We start from the raw sequence: 15,613 nt of genomic DNA, 5'->3' as shown, positions 1-15,613 counted from the left end.
ACACAATGTGTAAATCCGGGACTTTCCCGGCCAAACCGGGACGTATGGTCACCTTAGTACTAAATGTTTTTTAATTTATAAATAACTTAATTTCTTGTTGGTTACGGGACCTCAATGAAACTAATCAGAATTGCACAAGGTCTTTTACGAACCCATCTATCACCAGCAGAATGTTTTCTCAAATTACACATCTAATTTATCTAATTACAAAATATTTTATAATTACTTACTCTTACATGATAAATTCGACTTGGCGTGATTTGTTCGATTTCAGTTTCGCATGTCTGCGAATTGAGCAATCTGTTATTTGCTCTCACCAAAAAGATTCTGAAAATAAAAAAGAAATTGCATAAGATACTTATTTGTGTATTACTATTTCTCGAGATGTTTATGAAATATATGCAATTGGTCTATACTTATTTTTGAATTAATTCAGAGTTTTATATTATAATTGCATTATAATTATTTTAAAACTGCTGAATGATGAACACATACTTAGTGTTCGAAACGTATATAATAATTTAATTTTAATACCTGTTTTTTTATTTTCGACAAGTTGGCTGCAATAATACAGAGATTATATATATATATATATATATATATATATATATATATATATTAAAAGCTAAAACTTTCAGAGAATTGTTTTTTATCGTCATATTAAGGACGTGAAATGTTCATTCAATTCGAAATGTTCATATATAAGCTAAAAACTAAAACATGATTTTTGAATTTTTGTTATCGGTACAGGTAGTTTTTGAAAAAACTTTTTACAACGGGATCAAACGATTTAGAATCACTTGAGACGTCGACAAAATGTAATATTAGTAAAACATATTTTCTGGCGAAAACAAACTTTTTCATCGGGTAGTTCATAAATATTAAATATTACGCGTTTCCAGAACGATATATGCCTCATAATTCAGCTAAATATTAAATATGACAATTAATTAATAAAGTAGCAGATTATGATAATATTGATTGAATTAAAATGGTGCATATCAATCAGGAGTGAAACTACAAATTATTAAAATAAAAAACACAAAACCGATTTGAATGGTTCAAAAAACATTCGATTCCTATTGATAGCGAGATGTGCTGATTAGTTTTTGGCAAAGGCAGGTGCAGCCGCTACGGAGATACAGAGAAAAAAGTGCAGAAAATAGAAATAGAGTTTTTGAAAGAACGGAGCATCCGATTAGAATGATCTAAAAACATTCAATTCGTAATGATGAGGAGAAGTGGTGATTAGTCTTTGGCAAAGGCAGGTCCAGTCCTTTTGAAGATACAGAGCTAAATGTACAAAAAATGGCAGATTTTGAGAGAACTAAGCATCCGATTTGAAGGATTCAAAAAACTTTCTGCTTGTTTTGACAAAATAATTGCTTTTTCAAAAAAAAAAATTTTTGTATATATAAAATAATTCTAATTATAATTTTGATTCCGGCTGAAATTTTAAAGCTCACTTACATAGGTACTTTAAATAAATACTTTTAACTTTGTAATTGAGTTTATATAATTCTTATGAATAAATATTAGACAATGTAAAATCATTTATAATAATCCAAATTATAACATTTAATCTTCCTCAAACATTTTGTTACGCTCCGGAAAGCTCCAGTAATTTGCCTTAAGGCACGATGCCATACACCACTAGTTTAAAAATAGTTTGCAAGTAAAAATCTATAACGAATTAATTCCAACAAGTGATCATACAAAATATCTTAGGATGTATCTAGATAAAAATCTTAATTGTAAAAAACATATCCAGAATAAACGAGCTCAACTGGAAAATCTACGAAGATCCTTCAACTGGCTTCTCTGCAGACGTTCCGAACTGTCTACGTATAATAAAATTCTGTTATACAAAACTGTTATCAAACCTGCCTGGACCTATGGTTTGCAACTGTGGGGTGCAGCCAAGAAAAGTAATTTAGCCATAATTCAAAGATTTCAAAATAAACTACTTAGACAAATTTTATCAGCTCCAAGGTATGCCCCTACGTGGCTAATTCATCAAGATTCAAACATCTCAACTGTCGAAGAGGAAATAAGAAAAGTTGCTCAAAATTATATGACATCACTCATCCTTTTAGGCTCGAAAGAACACAACTTATAGAACTAACCCTATAGATCTAAGTTAGCTTATACTATATTACTGAATTTAACCATTTTTATTATTATTAGTAGTAGTAGTATTTATTACTATTATTATGATTAGTTTTACTATTATCGTTATTATTATTATTGTCATTATTATTATTATTGTCGTTTTTCTCTTTTGTTTTGTTTTCTGTAATCGTATAATGTAATGAAGAAAATACGCCTTAAAATAACTTGCTATAACTTCACTAGAATGAGGTCTACTACTGGGTAGCCTTATAACAAAATCAATGTTATTTTATCAGCACAATTACTAAATATCTATACTGACAGCTTGTAATTTATATTGAATAAAAAAAAATTAGTAAATCTTAATGTTTAAACTTAATTTAGTTAACGATGGTGTGATAGTCCGAGACCGCGCTAAAACTACTTTGGCTTCTACTCGTTTACACCTTAATAACCCAAATATTGTTAAAATCAATCATATTCCAATAGCGATTTAATTGAATTTTTATTATGTAAATATTCCATTGGATACTATGAATGTTTCTAAGTTTTTATAAGCAATTTTTAGATGTGTCAAAATGTTTTTAGAAGAATTATACACACGCAACTGTAACCGTTGAAAAGTTATTTTTATATTGAACCCATCAAGCCCAACAAAAAAAGGAAAGTAATTAATAAATAATTATATACACAGTGTGATATATTGACATCACAATTATTTAAGTTTTAGTCCAGTAAATAAAAACTCGTGAAAAATTGCACTTCGATAGAATAAGAAACAGTATTTCCTTTTCACAGTAAATAATATTTCTTTTTATGATCCTGACAGATATGTTATAGACGTTCCATCTTATTAATTTTCAAGGTTATAGTGCTTTTTTAACGAGATATATAACAAATAGTTGTTTACAAAATTTTGGGCAAATTTAAATCGTAGTCATATTTATTATAAATTATTAAAAAACTTATGCAGAAAAAATTTTATGGGCGCAGCGGTGGCGTAATCGGTACAACTAGTACCAAGTTGGACGGTTGGATCACCGCCTCGACCAAGCGTCAGGCATCATGATGTCAAATTTTCAATTGAAGCTATAAATTTCAAATAAATTTCAATTGAGCTTTTTTGCTAAACCTTTGGACTCATTTACCAAACAACTCAATAAATTTAGATTATCTCATTTGCACAATATTATATATTCCTGAAATTGCATAACTACTAATTTCCTATTACTCATTATTTGCACGCCCTATGACCTTAGAAACACGATTGTAAATATTAAGAATGATTTGAAAGAAAAAAGTGTTACAAACATAAAAAAATATTAACCCTCTGAAATTATATTTTTACATTCCTCGCGTTCTTTCTTTTCGAAATAAAAATTAATTAGTACACAGTTTTCATTATTAATTTGCCATTTGCTGATTGTGAAATAAAAAAATAAATTCGTATCATTTATATGGCTGATACGGCCGTAGCTACACCCCTAATGTGATTGCAATAATTAGCGCGGTCCATTATTCCAAACTTCAACGATTTTCTTTATATAAAGCACTTTTTGAAAGCCTCTGTTAGTTAGTTAGTTAGTTAACCCACAATCCCATTCACAACCGTATCCAACGCACTTTTGAAAACAAATCATCGTTATAACTGAGCTAAATTATCTACGCAAAAATTAATTGTTGGTAATTAACTACTAATGTTCAACTTATAGTAAAATAACTTTAATAAGAAAAGGAAAACTTTTTTTTGAAAAGTTAAGGGGGTATTCTAGTGTAGAAATGCAAAAAAAATCTGATTCTTTTTGGTTTCATATTTTCAAAGTTTAACTATCTAAGAATATGGGTACGAGAAGGTTTTTGAAAATTTGAATTATTTTTGGAGATATAGGCATTTTACTGACTCGGTCTCTATACTGGTTTGGCTCCACGCAAAACTTTAAATGCGTTTTTCTTACAAACAGAACAGACTTTTTCAGTACTGTTGACACGATTTCGAGATTCGAGATTCGAGAAACTCAAAAAACAGTAAAAAACACTTTTTTTTCAAACAGTCGCCAACTTGTAAAAAATTTTTTTTTTACTCATCGCTAGTTTGGGCGATTGCGACATCCTTGTAATTTAATATCTTTTTATTTTTTGCATTTCCGATGGCTAAGAGAGCTGAAATCATGTCGAGACTGGGGTGCCAATTTTTTGAGACCACCCACTTCACCAGCTGCCAGTTTTTACAATTTTCATTTTTTTTATCTTTTAATGTTTGTTTTGTATTTTAACAATATTAATAAACAAGTGGTAAAAAATGGATAGTAAAAACACTCATTGCTTTCTTTTACGACACTTTAAAAATTACCTAAAATTCATCGCTCTACACATTTTCTCTCTAAATAATAGATGTAGATATATCTAATGCTGGCTCATTAGCGAAAAGTAATCATCACAAAAGCAATTATCACGACCGATTATAGAATTCCAAACCAGATGGTTATTCAAAAGACTTATATATGTGAAAAATATAATATGTCAAACAGTAAGTAGTGCATTAGATATAATTATATAATAATAAAAAATATTATAAATATCATATGAATATTATTTGGTAATGATGAAGAGTGGTAAGAATGGTAAAAATGGTAAGAATGGCGAGTGAGTTCATAATAGCATCTTTCGCAATCGGCAATTGCGTCTCCTTGGCACAGATCGAAAAACGATTTGCATTAAATGTTCTTTTGCCTTTTCTCGCCTATCGACAATTCATATATTTTATTTAATATCTTATGGGCGGGATTTAAATCATCGGTCGTGTCTTTGTAAATGGCCAACCTCTTAATTGATGAAAAAAGTTCCAGACCTGCTGTCTGCAAACTATTATATATAAACGAACATGATAACTCACATAATATATGTGAGTTGACCTCTAGTGATTGGGAGTTACATCAACAAGTTGTATGCATTTTTTATATTACGGCTAACTTTCTAGCCTTCATTAACTTCCCGTAGGGTAACTTATAGTAATCGCAAACAAAATCTAAAATATTTTTTTTAAATATTTTCACGTTTTAAAGGTTTCTGAATATTTTGACATACCTGAGAAAAAATGGATGTATGTGTGCGTATGTGTGTGCGGATACATTTTTTTGTCGACGATTTTGACGACACGGATCAACCGATTTGAATGATTCAAAAAACGTGCGATTCCTATTGATAAGGAGACGTGCTGATAAGGTTTTAGCAAAGACAGGTCTAGCCGTTAAGAAGATACGGGCGTCCCATTTGAATTTGACGAAATGATGAACTCATGAAATTTTTGGGAATGCAGGTCTAGCGGTTTTGGAAATCCAATGAAAAAAGTAAATAAAAGCCATTTAGCGGACTAAATAAATCATTAGACATATGCACATCGAATTATCAGTTATTTTATAGATATTTTGATAATAAGAACTGTTTACATTTCTATGAATTCCAATGTTTTGCGCTTCGATATTTTGTTTCTACGTATCGCGATTGCTTTGAAAAAAGTTCAAAATTTCCAAAATATTTCAAAGTATAAACAAATCCAACTTTTTCATAAAAGTAAATTTTTCTTCAAAAATTTTAAAATTCTCAAATCAATTTTTATTATTTTTTTTATTCTATTTATTTATTTATTATTATTATTTTTCTATTTTTTTTAAAGTTCTCAAAAAAATTTAATCTTTTTTTAAAAAAAAAAAAATTGGTACCGGAAAATTTTAGCAATTAGCCTTAAGGCACGATGCCATGCACCACTAGTTCAGGGAAAAATGTTGCTCTAAATTCTAACATTAAATAAAATAACGCTAATAATTCATCGCACAGTGGCATAATGGTTAAGATTATGGGTGAGCACAAACTTGTTCCGTGTTTAATTCCAACCTCAGCCAGCTCGATATCAGACAGCATGGTATCAAATTTCTACTTAAGGCTATGGAGATAATGGTTAAAAATAGATTCAAGTAATGATTGTCTTTCGTGGGGATGGCTGCATAGAAATGATGTAAAAAATACTGTAAAATTTAGTCATGGATTCGCCTGTAGATAAGCTGTTAGAGCGATGGGATTTGATGAGAATCTGGGAACCAGAAGTCCCAGGTTCGATACCCGCTTCGAACGGCAGTAGTGACATCGGTTTTCACTTGAAAATATAGATAGGAATATGTTTCCAAAAGAAAATAGCCCATATCTAGCATTGTTGCATAAAAAATTTATTAATATTACAAAAATTGTAATAATAAAATTAATTGCATAAGATGGATCTACCTTCTAGCTTATAATGAAAAGTTATCCACAAGAGACCCTAAATGAAGATATAATACCAGAAAACAATGTCCTCAAATACTTGGGTCATCACTTGTGCTCTAAGTTGACTTGAAAAAATAAACATATAATTAAAAAAAATTAAAATTAAGGTATAAATATAGATAGAAAGTCAAAGCTCTCTGTCTACAATAACGTTCCTAATTTCAAAACTGTTTAGATTTCCATAAAATTTCTATATAAAACAAAGTTTAATTTATAAGTCAAAGTGATATTGTTCAAAGATAAACTACCCATACTCTGATCGCTTTTAAATGGTAGATATATTGAATAAAATAAGAAAAACTATGCAATTCGAAAAGTAAGATTTCATTAGCGTATAGATTTCATTAGCGTTGAATCTTATTATAAGGTAAATATTGCGCCTGAGATGGCAAGCCAAATAACATAAAAGAGAAGGTGTTGCCAACTATTCAGAACCTATTCAACAATACTTATTTAATAATCAATATTAATTGTTACATATTTATTACAATTGTTATAAGCAGAAATACTAGACACTAATTATTTGGATCTAACATATTTTTTGGACAAAGTTTCCCAAATACATGATTCTTACTTATATTTTTGCATATAGAAAAATAATTCAGCATAAATTGTCAGCGATAGATTTTACCCATTTGTAACGTAATTATGATTACTAATTTACAAATTAAAACTAAAAACGACAACTTTTTTCATATCAAAATTTAAAAAATCATTTCTCTAAATCCAAAATGTTAAACATTTTCTGATGTATATTTGTATATAATCCTAAATTTGGAGAAGCAAACTCTATTGTTAAAATATTTCCTGTCTGTAAAGTTGATTTAAGCTTTTTTGAAGATTAGTTTTTCCTCATTATCAGTATCTACATATCCAAAAATAAATTTGGTAATGATGATTAGACTAATTTATTAGACTAGATTAGACAATTATTCTAATATCAAATAAGGAATATATCTGTCTGCTAGTTGGAGACATAAGGAGAGAGAATAAAAAAAAATATTTTAATAAGATTCTAGCATGTAATTTTTTTGCACATTTCTCATTGTTTTATAAGAAATTTGGAAATACTATCTAGGTAAAGGATATTTGTGTCGCACAGCATGTTTAGTTCATTGCCTTTGTTTATTGTCCTATTGTTATAAATGATTATGAGATCCTTCATTGATTGTCTTTTGTATAAATTTCATTAAAATGTATTACAGTCAGATAAAAAAACTATATTATGTTTTAAAGTATTAATGTGTTCTGTAAGCATTGTTTTAAATTTTCTGTGATTCTGTGCATAAAAATAGTACTGATAGTTGTTGAGAAGTCGGAGTCCTGATTTATAGTATAGTAATTTTCCTAGGAAAACATAGTTCTTAAATGTGTGGTAGACATGACACTCATGATATATATCTATCTTACTGTCTGAGACTGTCTACATAACATAATAATAATAATTACCTGACTTGGAGACTCACTGTGATGTCATATGTCTACCATTTTATAGTACCTAACGCATATATTGCAGCACACTTACTCCTTGTGTTAATGTAATGTTAGTATAATTGTAAAATATTGTTATAATTACAAATTCAATATTTATATTAAATAGTGTAGTGCATAACTATACCATGCATTATTGATATTTCAATTTTTAACTCTAATTAATAATATTTTATTCAAGAAAAGAATATAATTATGTAATTGAATTTGTTTCACGTTTTATGAGTTTTTTATAATTTTTTTGTATCTATTACCGCAGTGTGAATTTAGTAATTCATCATATTAATTTTGTACATTTAATTCGATAACCATAATGATGTTATTTTTATTGAGGGCCTCGAGAGGGGCCTCTGGCAATTTGAACAGATGTCACGTATTTGTATCACTTTCACAAAACTCGCCATGACAAGAAAGATTAATTAATGAATAAATGCAATAAATTATTTAATCATTTCTAAATTGATTGCGAATTGAATTAAAATGTCGAAATGTAGGAGTATAGCTAATAAAGATTGTTATTATTGAAAATTATTGGAAATGACTGAAATGAAATTTTTTGTGTAGTAAAATTAGTTGATGGTGGATTTAAAAAATCTTTTAATTATGCAATTGGTTTAGCAGGGTTTTAAAAAGCAATATTATTAAATAAATTACGAAGCATACATGAATATCATTAGTTAGATATTCATTTTTTTATCTATTTTAAATGCATTACTAAAATTTACTTTATGAACCTAAGCATTGTTTATTTTTTAAAGTGCTTAAAAATGAATGAAACCAAAAAATTGTCATCAAACCCAAAATTATTAATATGCATTTAAGGTAGGGCGGGGGCATGAAGGTTTAATTTAAGTGCTTAGGTCATTTTTGCATACATAAATAAATTGGTAAATTTGCAATGGTTTGTTGTTATTTCATAAAATCCCATCAAAATTAATGACAAGACATTGGACATATTCGCCTCCTGGCTGTTCTTTGGCTGAGAAGGACCTTGCGACAATTTTTTTGAAAAGCAGCAGAAAAAATACATTTCCGAGTATTAGCTAGGAGTTTAACTGAACATAGTCAGATAGTTGTTTGTTCGATATGTGTTATTTGTTGTGTTATAATTGGTTTGGTTTTCACAATATAATTGCACAAATTCAAATTCGACCTTAGTGCACCGCCGTACCCTATGATATAATACGTTTTACGATACGTTTCAAAGATTTCTGAATAATTTGGCATACCTTAGAAAAAATAGATGTATGTGTGTTTTTTTTTGTATAGCGAAGGAAATGCCGTATGTCGGACCCAATACCTGGTGTAATACCGACTAAAACCTCCGCTTTGCCCTTGCCTCTGGTCCGCACGGAAACCGCCGTTAGGCATTACTTCGTGGGGGGAGGATCTAGAATGTTATAATTCTTAACTTGCTATAATGAATGTTATAATTCTTAAACTTATACTCATCTTTTAAATGGGCGAAGTTCATGTTTGTTGTGTGTTGAATGTGTGTGCGTCGCGTGTGTATGTGTGCGGATACAAACTTTCGTTGACGATTTCGGGAACACCGATCAACCGATTTGAATAATTCAAATAGCATTCGATTCGTATTGATAAGGAGATGTGCTGATTAGTTTTTGGCACAGGCAGGTCTATCCGTTCCGAAGATACGGGGCAAAAAGTGCCAAAAACGGTAACTCAGTTTTTAGGTAAACGGAGCGTCCGATTTTAATAATTCGAAAAACATTTTACTTGTATTGACGAAAAGAACAACTGGTAAAATTTTTGGGAAGGAAGGTCCAGCGGTTATGGACTCTCAATAAAAATATTTTAAAAAATGTCATTTGGCGGTCAAAAATGTTTATTGAAGATATGTACATCAAATTATCAGATATTTTATAGAGATTTTAATATTGTGACATATTTTGTGTAATTTTATTTGGTTTCCGTATCAAGATTTTTAATTTTGAAGTTTTTTTATATGATTCAAACAAATGTCCTCGACATTTTCGACAGTAACAGTTTCGGTTCGTACTCGATCGCGAGGCGTTTTCGCAAAAGGCAATTTTGCCGTTTCGGAGGAATGGAGCGTAAAGGGTGTAAAAACGGTTATGCAGTTTTCGAGAGAACAAATTATCTGATTAGATTAATTCAAAAAACATTTTCGCTTGAGTAGATGGTGTGCGAAAAATGCATTTACAGAAAATTTTGAGATTTGGAAAATTAAAAAAAAATCAAAATTTTCAAAAATAATTCAAATTATCGAAATTTTTCATCCTTTCAAAAAAATCTAAATTTTGAGAAATTAAAAAAAATGATATCTTACAAAACTTTGAAAATTTTTGGAAAATTAAAAAAATCGAATATTTTCAAAAATTACCATATTCTCAAAATAGATAAAAAAACGTTTTTTTCTAGATTCCAAAAAACTTTAAACTTCAAAAAAAAAATTCGAAATTTTGAGAAAAAATCTAAATTTTGAAAAAAATCTAAATTATCCAAAAAATCTAATTTAAAAAAATGGACTCTTGTAAACGTACACATAAGTTGTTTATAAAATACGCTCATCGCCCAATTTAAAAAGCACTTTTAAATTTACAATATGTATTTATAATAAATAATCTATTTAAAAAACTTCAAAACAATTATTGATTATTTTTTCATTCCTCTAATGTTTAAATACGGTATGGAAAATTCCAGCCAAGAGAAAGAATAATGTCCGTTAAATAAAATATGATTTTAAACATCAAAAGATGGGTCAACTTTGCTTCTACGGTATTTTTAAGAACGAATACTCGTATATCGACCTTTTTTACTTCGCGTTAGTGACGACGTTGCGTTTGTCGGTTTCCCAAGAAGCCCCAGACCCACTCAAACCGAAATCGAACGTCGTATATATAGTCAAAATTCTGGCAGTATTTACAAGCGCGAGGTAAAACAATTCCTGTTGCGGTTGAATTTGATGAAGGTATTATGAGGAGTGCGTCTTCGCTAGGTTCTTGTTTTCGGATATGTTTTGGAATAATAAAGGTCATTCTATTTGTGATCAATGTATATGTTCTGAAACATTTTTTCAACTGCAGGCTGTTCTTGTAAATTAAACTCTTAATTAGTGGCGCATGGCCTACCCTATGATATAATATGTATTATTTTTAATTATTTTAATAAATTTAAATCATTTGATTTCAGGATCTACTATCCAAAGTGTTCAGGCTTTTTGATCAAAACGAAACAGAGATTCTACAGCAAGATCGATGGGTCGAATGCATCAAAAAACGTTTAACGTAAGTCTATCTTAAAATTATTATATTAACCTCAAAATGATAATATATTATCATTAATTTATTTTCTTATTTGGAAAAACAAATTAAACTTTGTAAGATGAAGCCTTTATACGCTCTCCAAACTAGACATAATCAGAAAATTAATATAACATATTAAAACATATGTATTTTGTACATTTTAATTTGATATTAAGTGTTTACCTTCAATGCTTCATCTTCAATTTTAATTTTTAGCTTTTAATTATTATACTTTTGTTTTATAAATCGCAGTTTTTCAAACTAAAGATAAAACATTGCAAAATAAATTGTGAAATTGATATCAAATATATATATATATATATATATATATATATATATATATATCTAATTTAATTTTTTCTCAGGGACGCAAGTCAAATAGAATTTGCAGAGCAAGTGGAAAACGTAGCTTTCTTACTTTGTGGAGAAGAACCAATAGATAATGATAAATTTTACCAAATATTTCAAGAGAAAAATGTAAGTATTATATCTATTGCTAGTCTTTTATATCGCAATGTAAACTTACTTACGCAGTTACTAAAATTGTAAGACAATTGTTGTATACAAACTTTTCTTAAAATGAAGTTACACATTGATGTGTTATTACTGATCAAGGGATAAGTAGTTAATTTGCATTTAACTATCAAAATAAATTTTATTTCGATTGATCGATTATAAAATAAGTATATTTTTATACCATCCATAAGTTTTAAAAACCATAAGTACGATACTTTATTTACAATTTTATTTCGAAATAAATTGATTTGTCAGCTTCATATAAGTTTCAAGATATTCACAGGTTCAATAAATTTAGTTGATTAGATTTATAAGATTATTGGCGGTGTTATTTATTTAAATTGTTCAAAACATTCAAAAGTTTTCAGTATTTTTTTTAAATACAATCTGTTCTAAAACATGCAGTAATTGTTTTGACTTTATTATATGAATTTTTGAATGGATGGCAAACCAGTAGTTGTCCATTCTAATTATGACTATTTAACTATACTCGAAGTATTTGTTGAATTTTTTGTTATATATACGCAACTATACCCACGAGAGGCGATTTTCACTTGAGACTATATTTGAGATCTATAACCTCAAGCGGAAATTTTCCGCTTGATGTCGGGCCTTGGCGGTAGCGGGAATCGAACCAGCGAACCCGGGACTAGTTGGTGCTAGCCCACGTTCGAACCGATACCGCCACCGCTAGCCCAAAAACTTCAAATATTATAGCAAAAATTTGAATAAAACATTGTGATCAATCCCCAATTCTCCTTAAGGTTCCAGTGAAAACTTTCAAATACCATCAAAATCTTTCACATAAGATTTGTTTACAAATTAGATCTAATATTTATTTAAAAGGCTTTCAGCCAAAATTATATACCACTAGTTAGCTTCCCGTAGGGTAAGTTATAGTAATAGCAATCAAAAATAAAAATGTTTATCTTTACGTTTCAAAGGTTTCTGAACATTTTGGCATATCTTAGAAGAAATGTATTCCTTTGCGTGTATATATATATATATATATATATATTTATATATATATATATATATAAATAATTGTAAACAAATAATTATATAAAGTAATTATATAATTAATTATAACTATTCAGTAATTAAAAATACTCACATTTCTTTTAATAAGTCTTCCATATGTTTTGAGTCCCAGTATGATTGTTCCGTGGATAAATAATTAAAAAAAACATAAAACCCACTGACTATAAACAAACAACTTAGCGAATAGATTTATAAAAAAAAGAATATTTAATATAAAAAATTAAAATAAAATCAAATATAACTAACAACCGTGTTGGGCTATACGAAACTTTATGTATATATATGTATATATATATATATATATATATATATATCAAAATAAAATACAATAAAATGTCTACATCGTTCAGTTCCATAAAAATCACAATTCACGTCCAAACGACATTACTGGAATGCAAACGACATGTTCACTTTTTGTTTGCAATTTGAAGATGGGGTGTACAACCCGCAATAAAAAAACAAAATTAAAATCAATACAATTTTCATTTTCTTTTCTTAGTTTTCGATTTTCTAGGTGATCGCCTTACAATATAAATCTATGTTAATATTTATAAAAATGTTTAGAATAATAAAAATAATTAGTAAAATATATTCACACGTACATTTTTATTGCATACAGGAATTAAAATGTAATTTCTAATTTACTGAACTTTATTTAACCTTTATGCATTTTTTGTAATTAGTTTCTCTTACATAAGCAAAATAACAGAAAAACGCCAACAAAAATGTATATGTTATTCATGAATATTTATATTTATTTAATTATTAACTTTTATTAGAAATGTATATTTTTTAATTCTATAATTAAAATCAATAAATAGTTTAATATCCAATCCATCTAAGTTATCTAAGGACTACTTGTTTTAGTGTAGAAGCTTTTCCAGGCATATATGCAACATAGTTATCATAAAAAAATATGTGTGTATCCAACATATTTATGAAAAAAAAATTATGAACGAAACTGAAAATAGACAAAAACAATATTGAATTATATTCTATTATTTTATTTCTAATTCAATATTGTTTTTGTCTATATTTTGATATATATATATATATATATATATCCAATTATTAGAAGTAGAAAACAAAGTTAAGTATGGTAGTTAGTGTTATTTTTATATTGTTATATAGTTTTTATATATCCTTATATTATTTTATTTATAATTCAATATCGTTTTTGTCTATTTTCAATTTCATCCATAAACATGTTGGATACACATATCTTTTGTTTGTTGTTGTTATGTTTTCTCAATTTTTTGAATGTGAAGATGAGTTAAATAAAAAATTTAACAAAGAATTATATATATTTTCAAAATTTATTAAAATAAGTAATCTTTTAGTAGCTGCATGAAGGCCTAAAATGCCTTCTTATTATATCATACATGATGACTTTAAGAGGTTCACCAGCCCTGCCTCATGCAGTGCATACAAAAGTACTTTAAAGTAACTAAAATTGAGTTGCCAAACAAAGAAATAAAAATTTTCCTATAAAATCATATCGTTAAATGTTAGGTTGTTCTTATTACACCTATTACATATTATCACCTATTACATAGGTGATTTTAGTTCGTGATATCTTTTCATTCGACATTTAAGTTTCCGTACATAGATTGTTCAGTAAAATAAACTCATTTTAAGTATTTTTTTCTTAAAATAAGTAATCTAAAATAATTATAATTTATTTTACACAGGAAGTAAATACACAACAACTAAATAAAATTGTTTTAAAAAAAATTGTAATAAAACGATTTGAGTACCTTTCTTAATGGATAAAACTACAAAATTATTACAATAAATATCTGAATTATATAAAGTAATCAAAAAGATTTATAGAATAGTATAAAATATAGAACTAAAAAATATACCAAAAATAACCAAAAATAATAATATGAAACAAAATTTCTATTTCTACATTTTTTATTTGTACCATTCCATATTGTGCAAAACATTTTTTTAACTTTTATGTTTTTTATAGATACTTATTATATTATTTATCGTAGTTTATATATACTGAAGAAGAATCAAGCCGTGACTCAAAACATATCGAAAAGTTATTAAAACAATATATAAACAAAGTTTAAACTACGTTTTCTAGGCTTCCTTCTTTCCAATAAAAGAATGAATTCTTGTATGAAAAGATCTTTCAGATTTTCAATTTGTGTATATTTTGGTCTGTCATTATTATTAAATATGCAAAATTTAGTAATCGTGACAAGCTATTAGTAATCTCAAATATTAAATTATACTCTTGCTAAAATTATCGTCCAATAATAATAATTTTGCCACAAAATATTTAAATATGACGATCTAAAACAGCTAAATTTCAAGTGCTTTCAACCTTATTTGATAGTCATTGCAGATTAAACATTGTATCACTAAATGTCAGAAATTGTTTTGTTTAAGTTCTTATATAAATATTTTAAATTTAATTATATTTTTCATGGATATAAGAAATGTGAATAAAATTTATAAGTGAGTGTTACTTTTTGCCAAATAATTAGCAATTTTAATTTGCATAATTAATGCATATTGTGACGATTTAAAAGTTTATGATGCGGCGATAATATTTATTAATCAGACGATAATATTGATTATCGTTACGATATGATCTCAGGACTATTGTAAATAGTGTTGATAAAAAATATCATGTATTATACAGAAAACACATTTTCAAATATGTAATTTGTATTAGTAAAACTACTTGTATTAAGTGAGGCTGATGCATTTCAGTATAAACATATAATACTTCATATCTATATAAGGATATACCAAGTTGCTCTAGGGTATTTTGTTGTTGCAAAAAGTTATAGATTATTTATTAATGTCTCATTAAATGTCTTAATAACAAA

At 27.7% G+C, this 15,613-nt stretch overlaps 1 protein-coding gene across 1 annotated transcript in view; it reads left to right on the top strand.

Annotated features, from left to right (window-relative positions):
- The window catches only part of LOC113376757 (NADPH oxidase 5), a 75,901-nt gene that overhangs the window by 45,293 nt on the left and 14,995 nt on the right, over positions 1 to 15,613 (top strand). The window contains 2 exon segments of the mRNA XM_026616799.1: positions 11,095 to 11,189; positions 11,573 to 11,684. Coding sequence (XP_026472584.1) covers positions 11,095 to 11,189; positions 11,573 to 11,684 — 207 coding nt within the window.

The sequence above is a fragment of the Ctenocephalides felis genome, unplaced genomic scaffold (genome assembly GCF_003426905.1).
Source record: "Ctenocephalides felis isolate EL2017-DRISC unplaced genomic scaffold, ASM342690v1 CF-g0.4_SCAFFOLD_01886, whole genome shotgun sequence".
Classification (NCBI taxonomy): Eukaryota; Metazoa; Arthropoda; class Insecta; order Siphonaptera; family Pulicidae; genus Ctenocephalides; species Ctenocephalides felis.
This window is presented reverse-complemented; position numbering and strand designations above follow the sequence as displayed.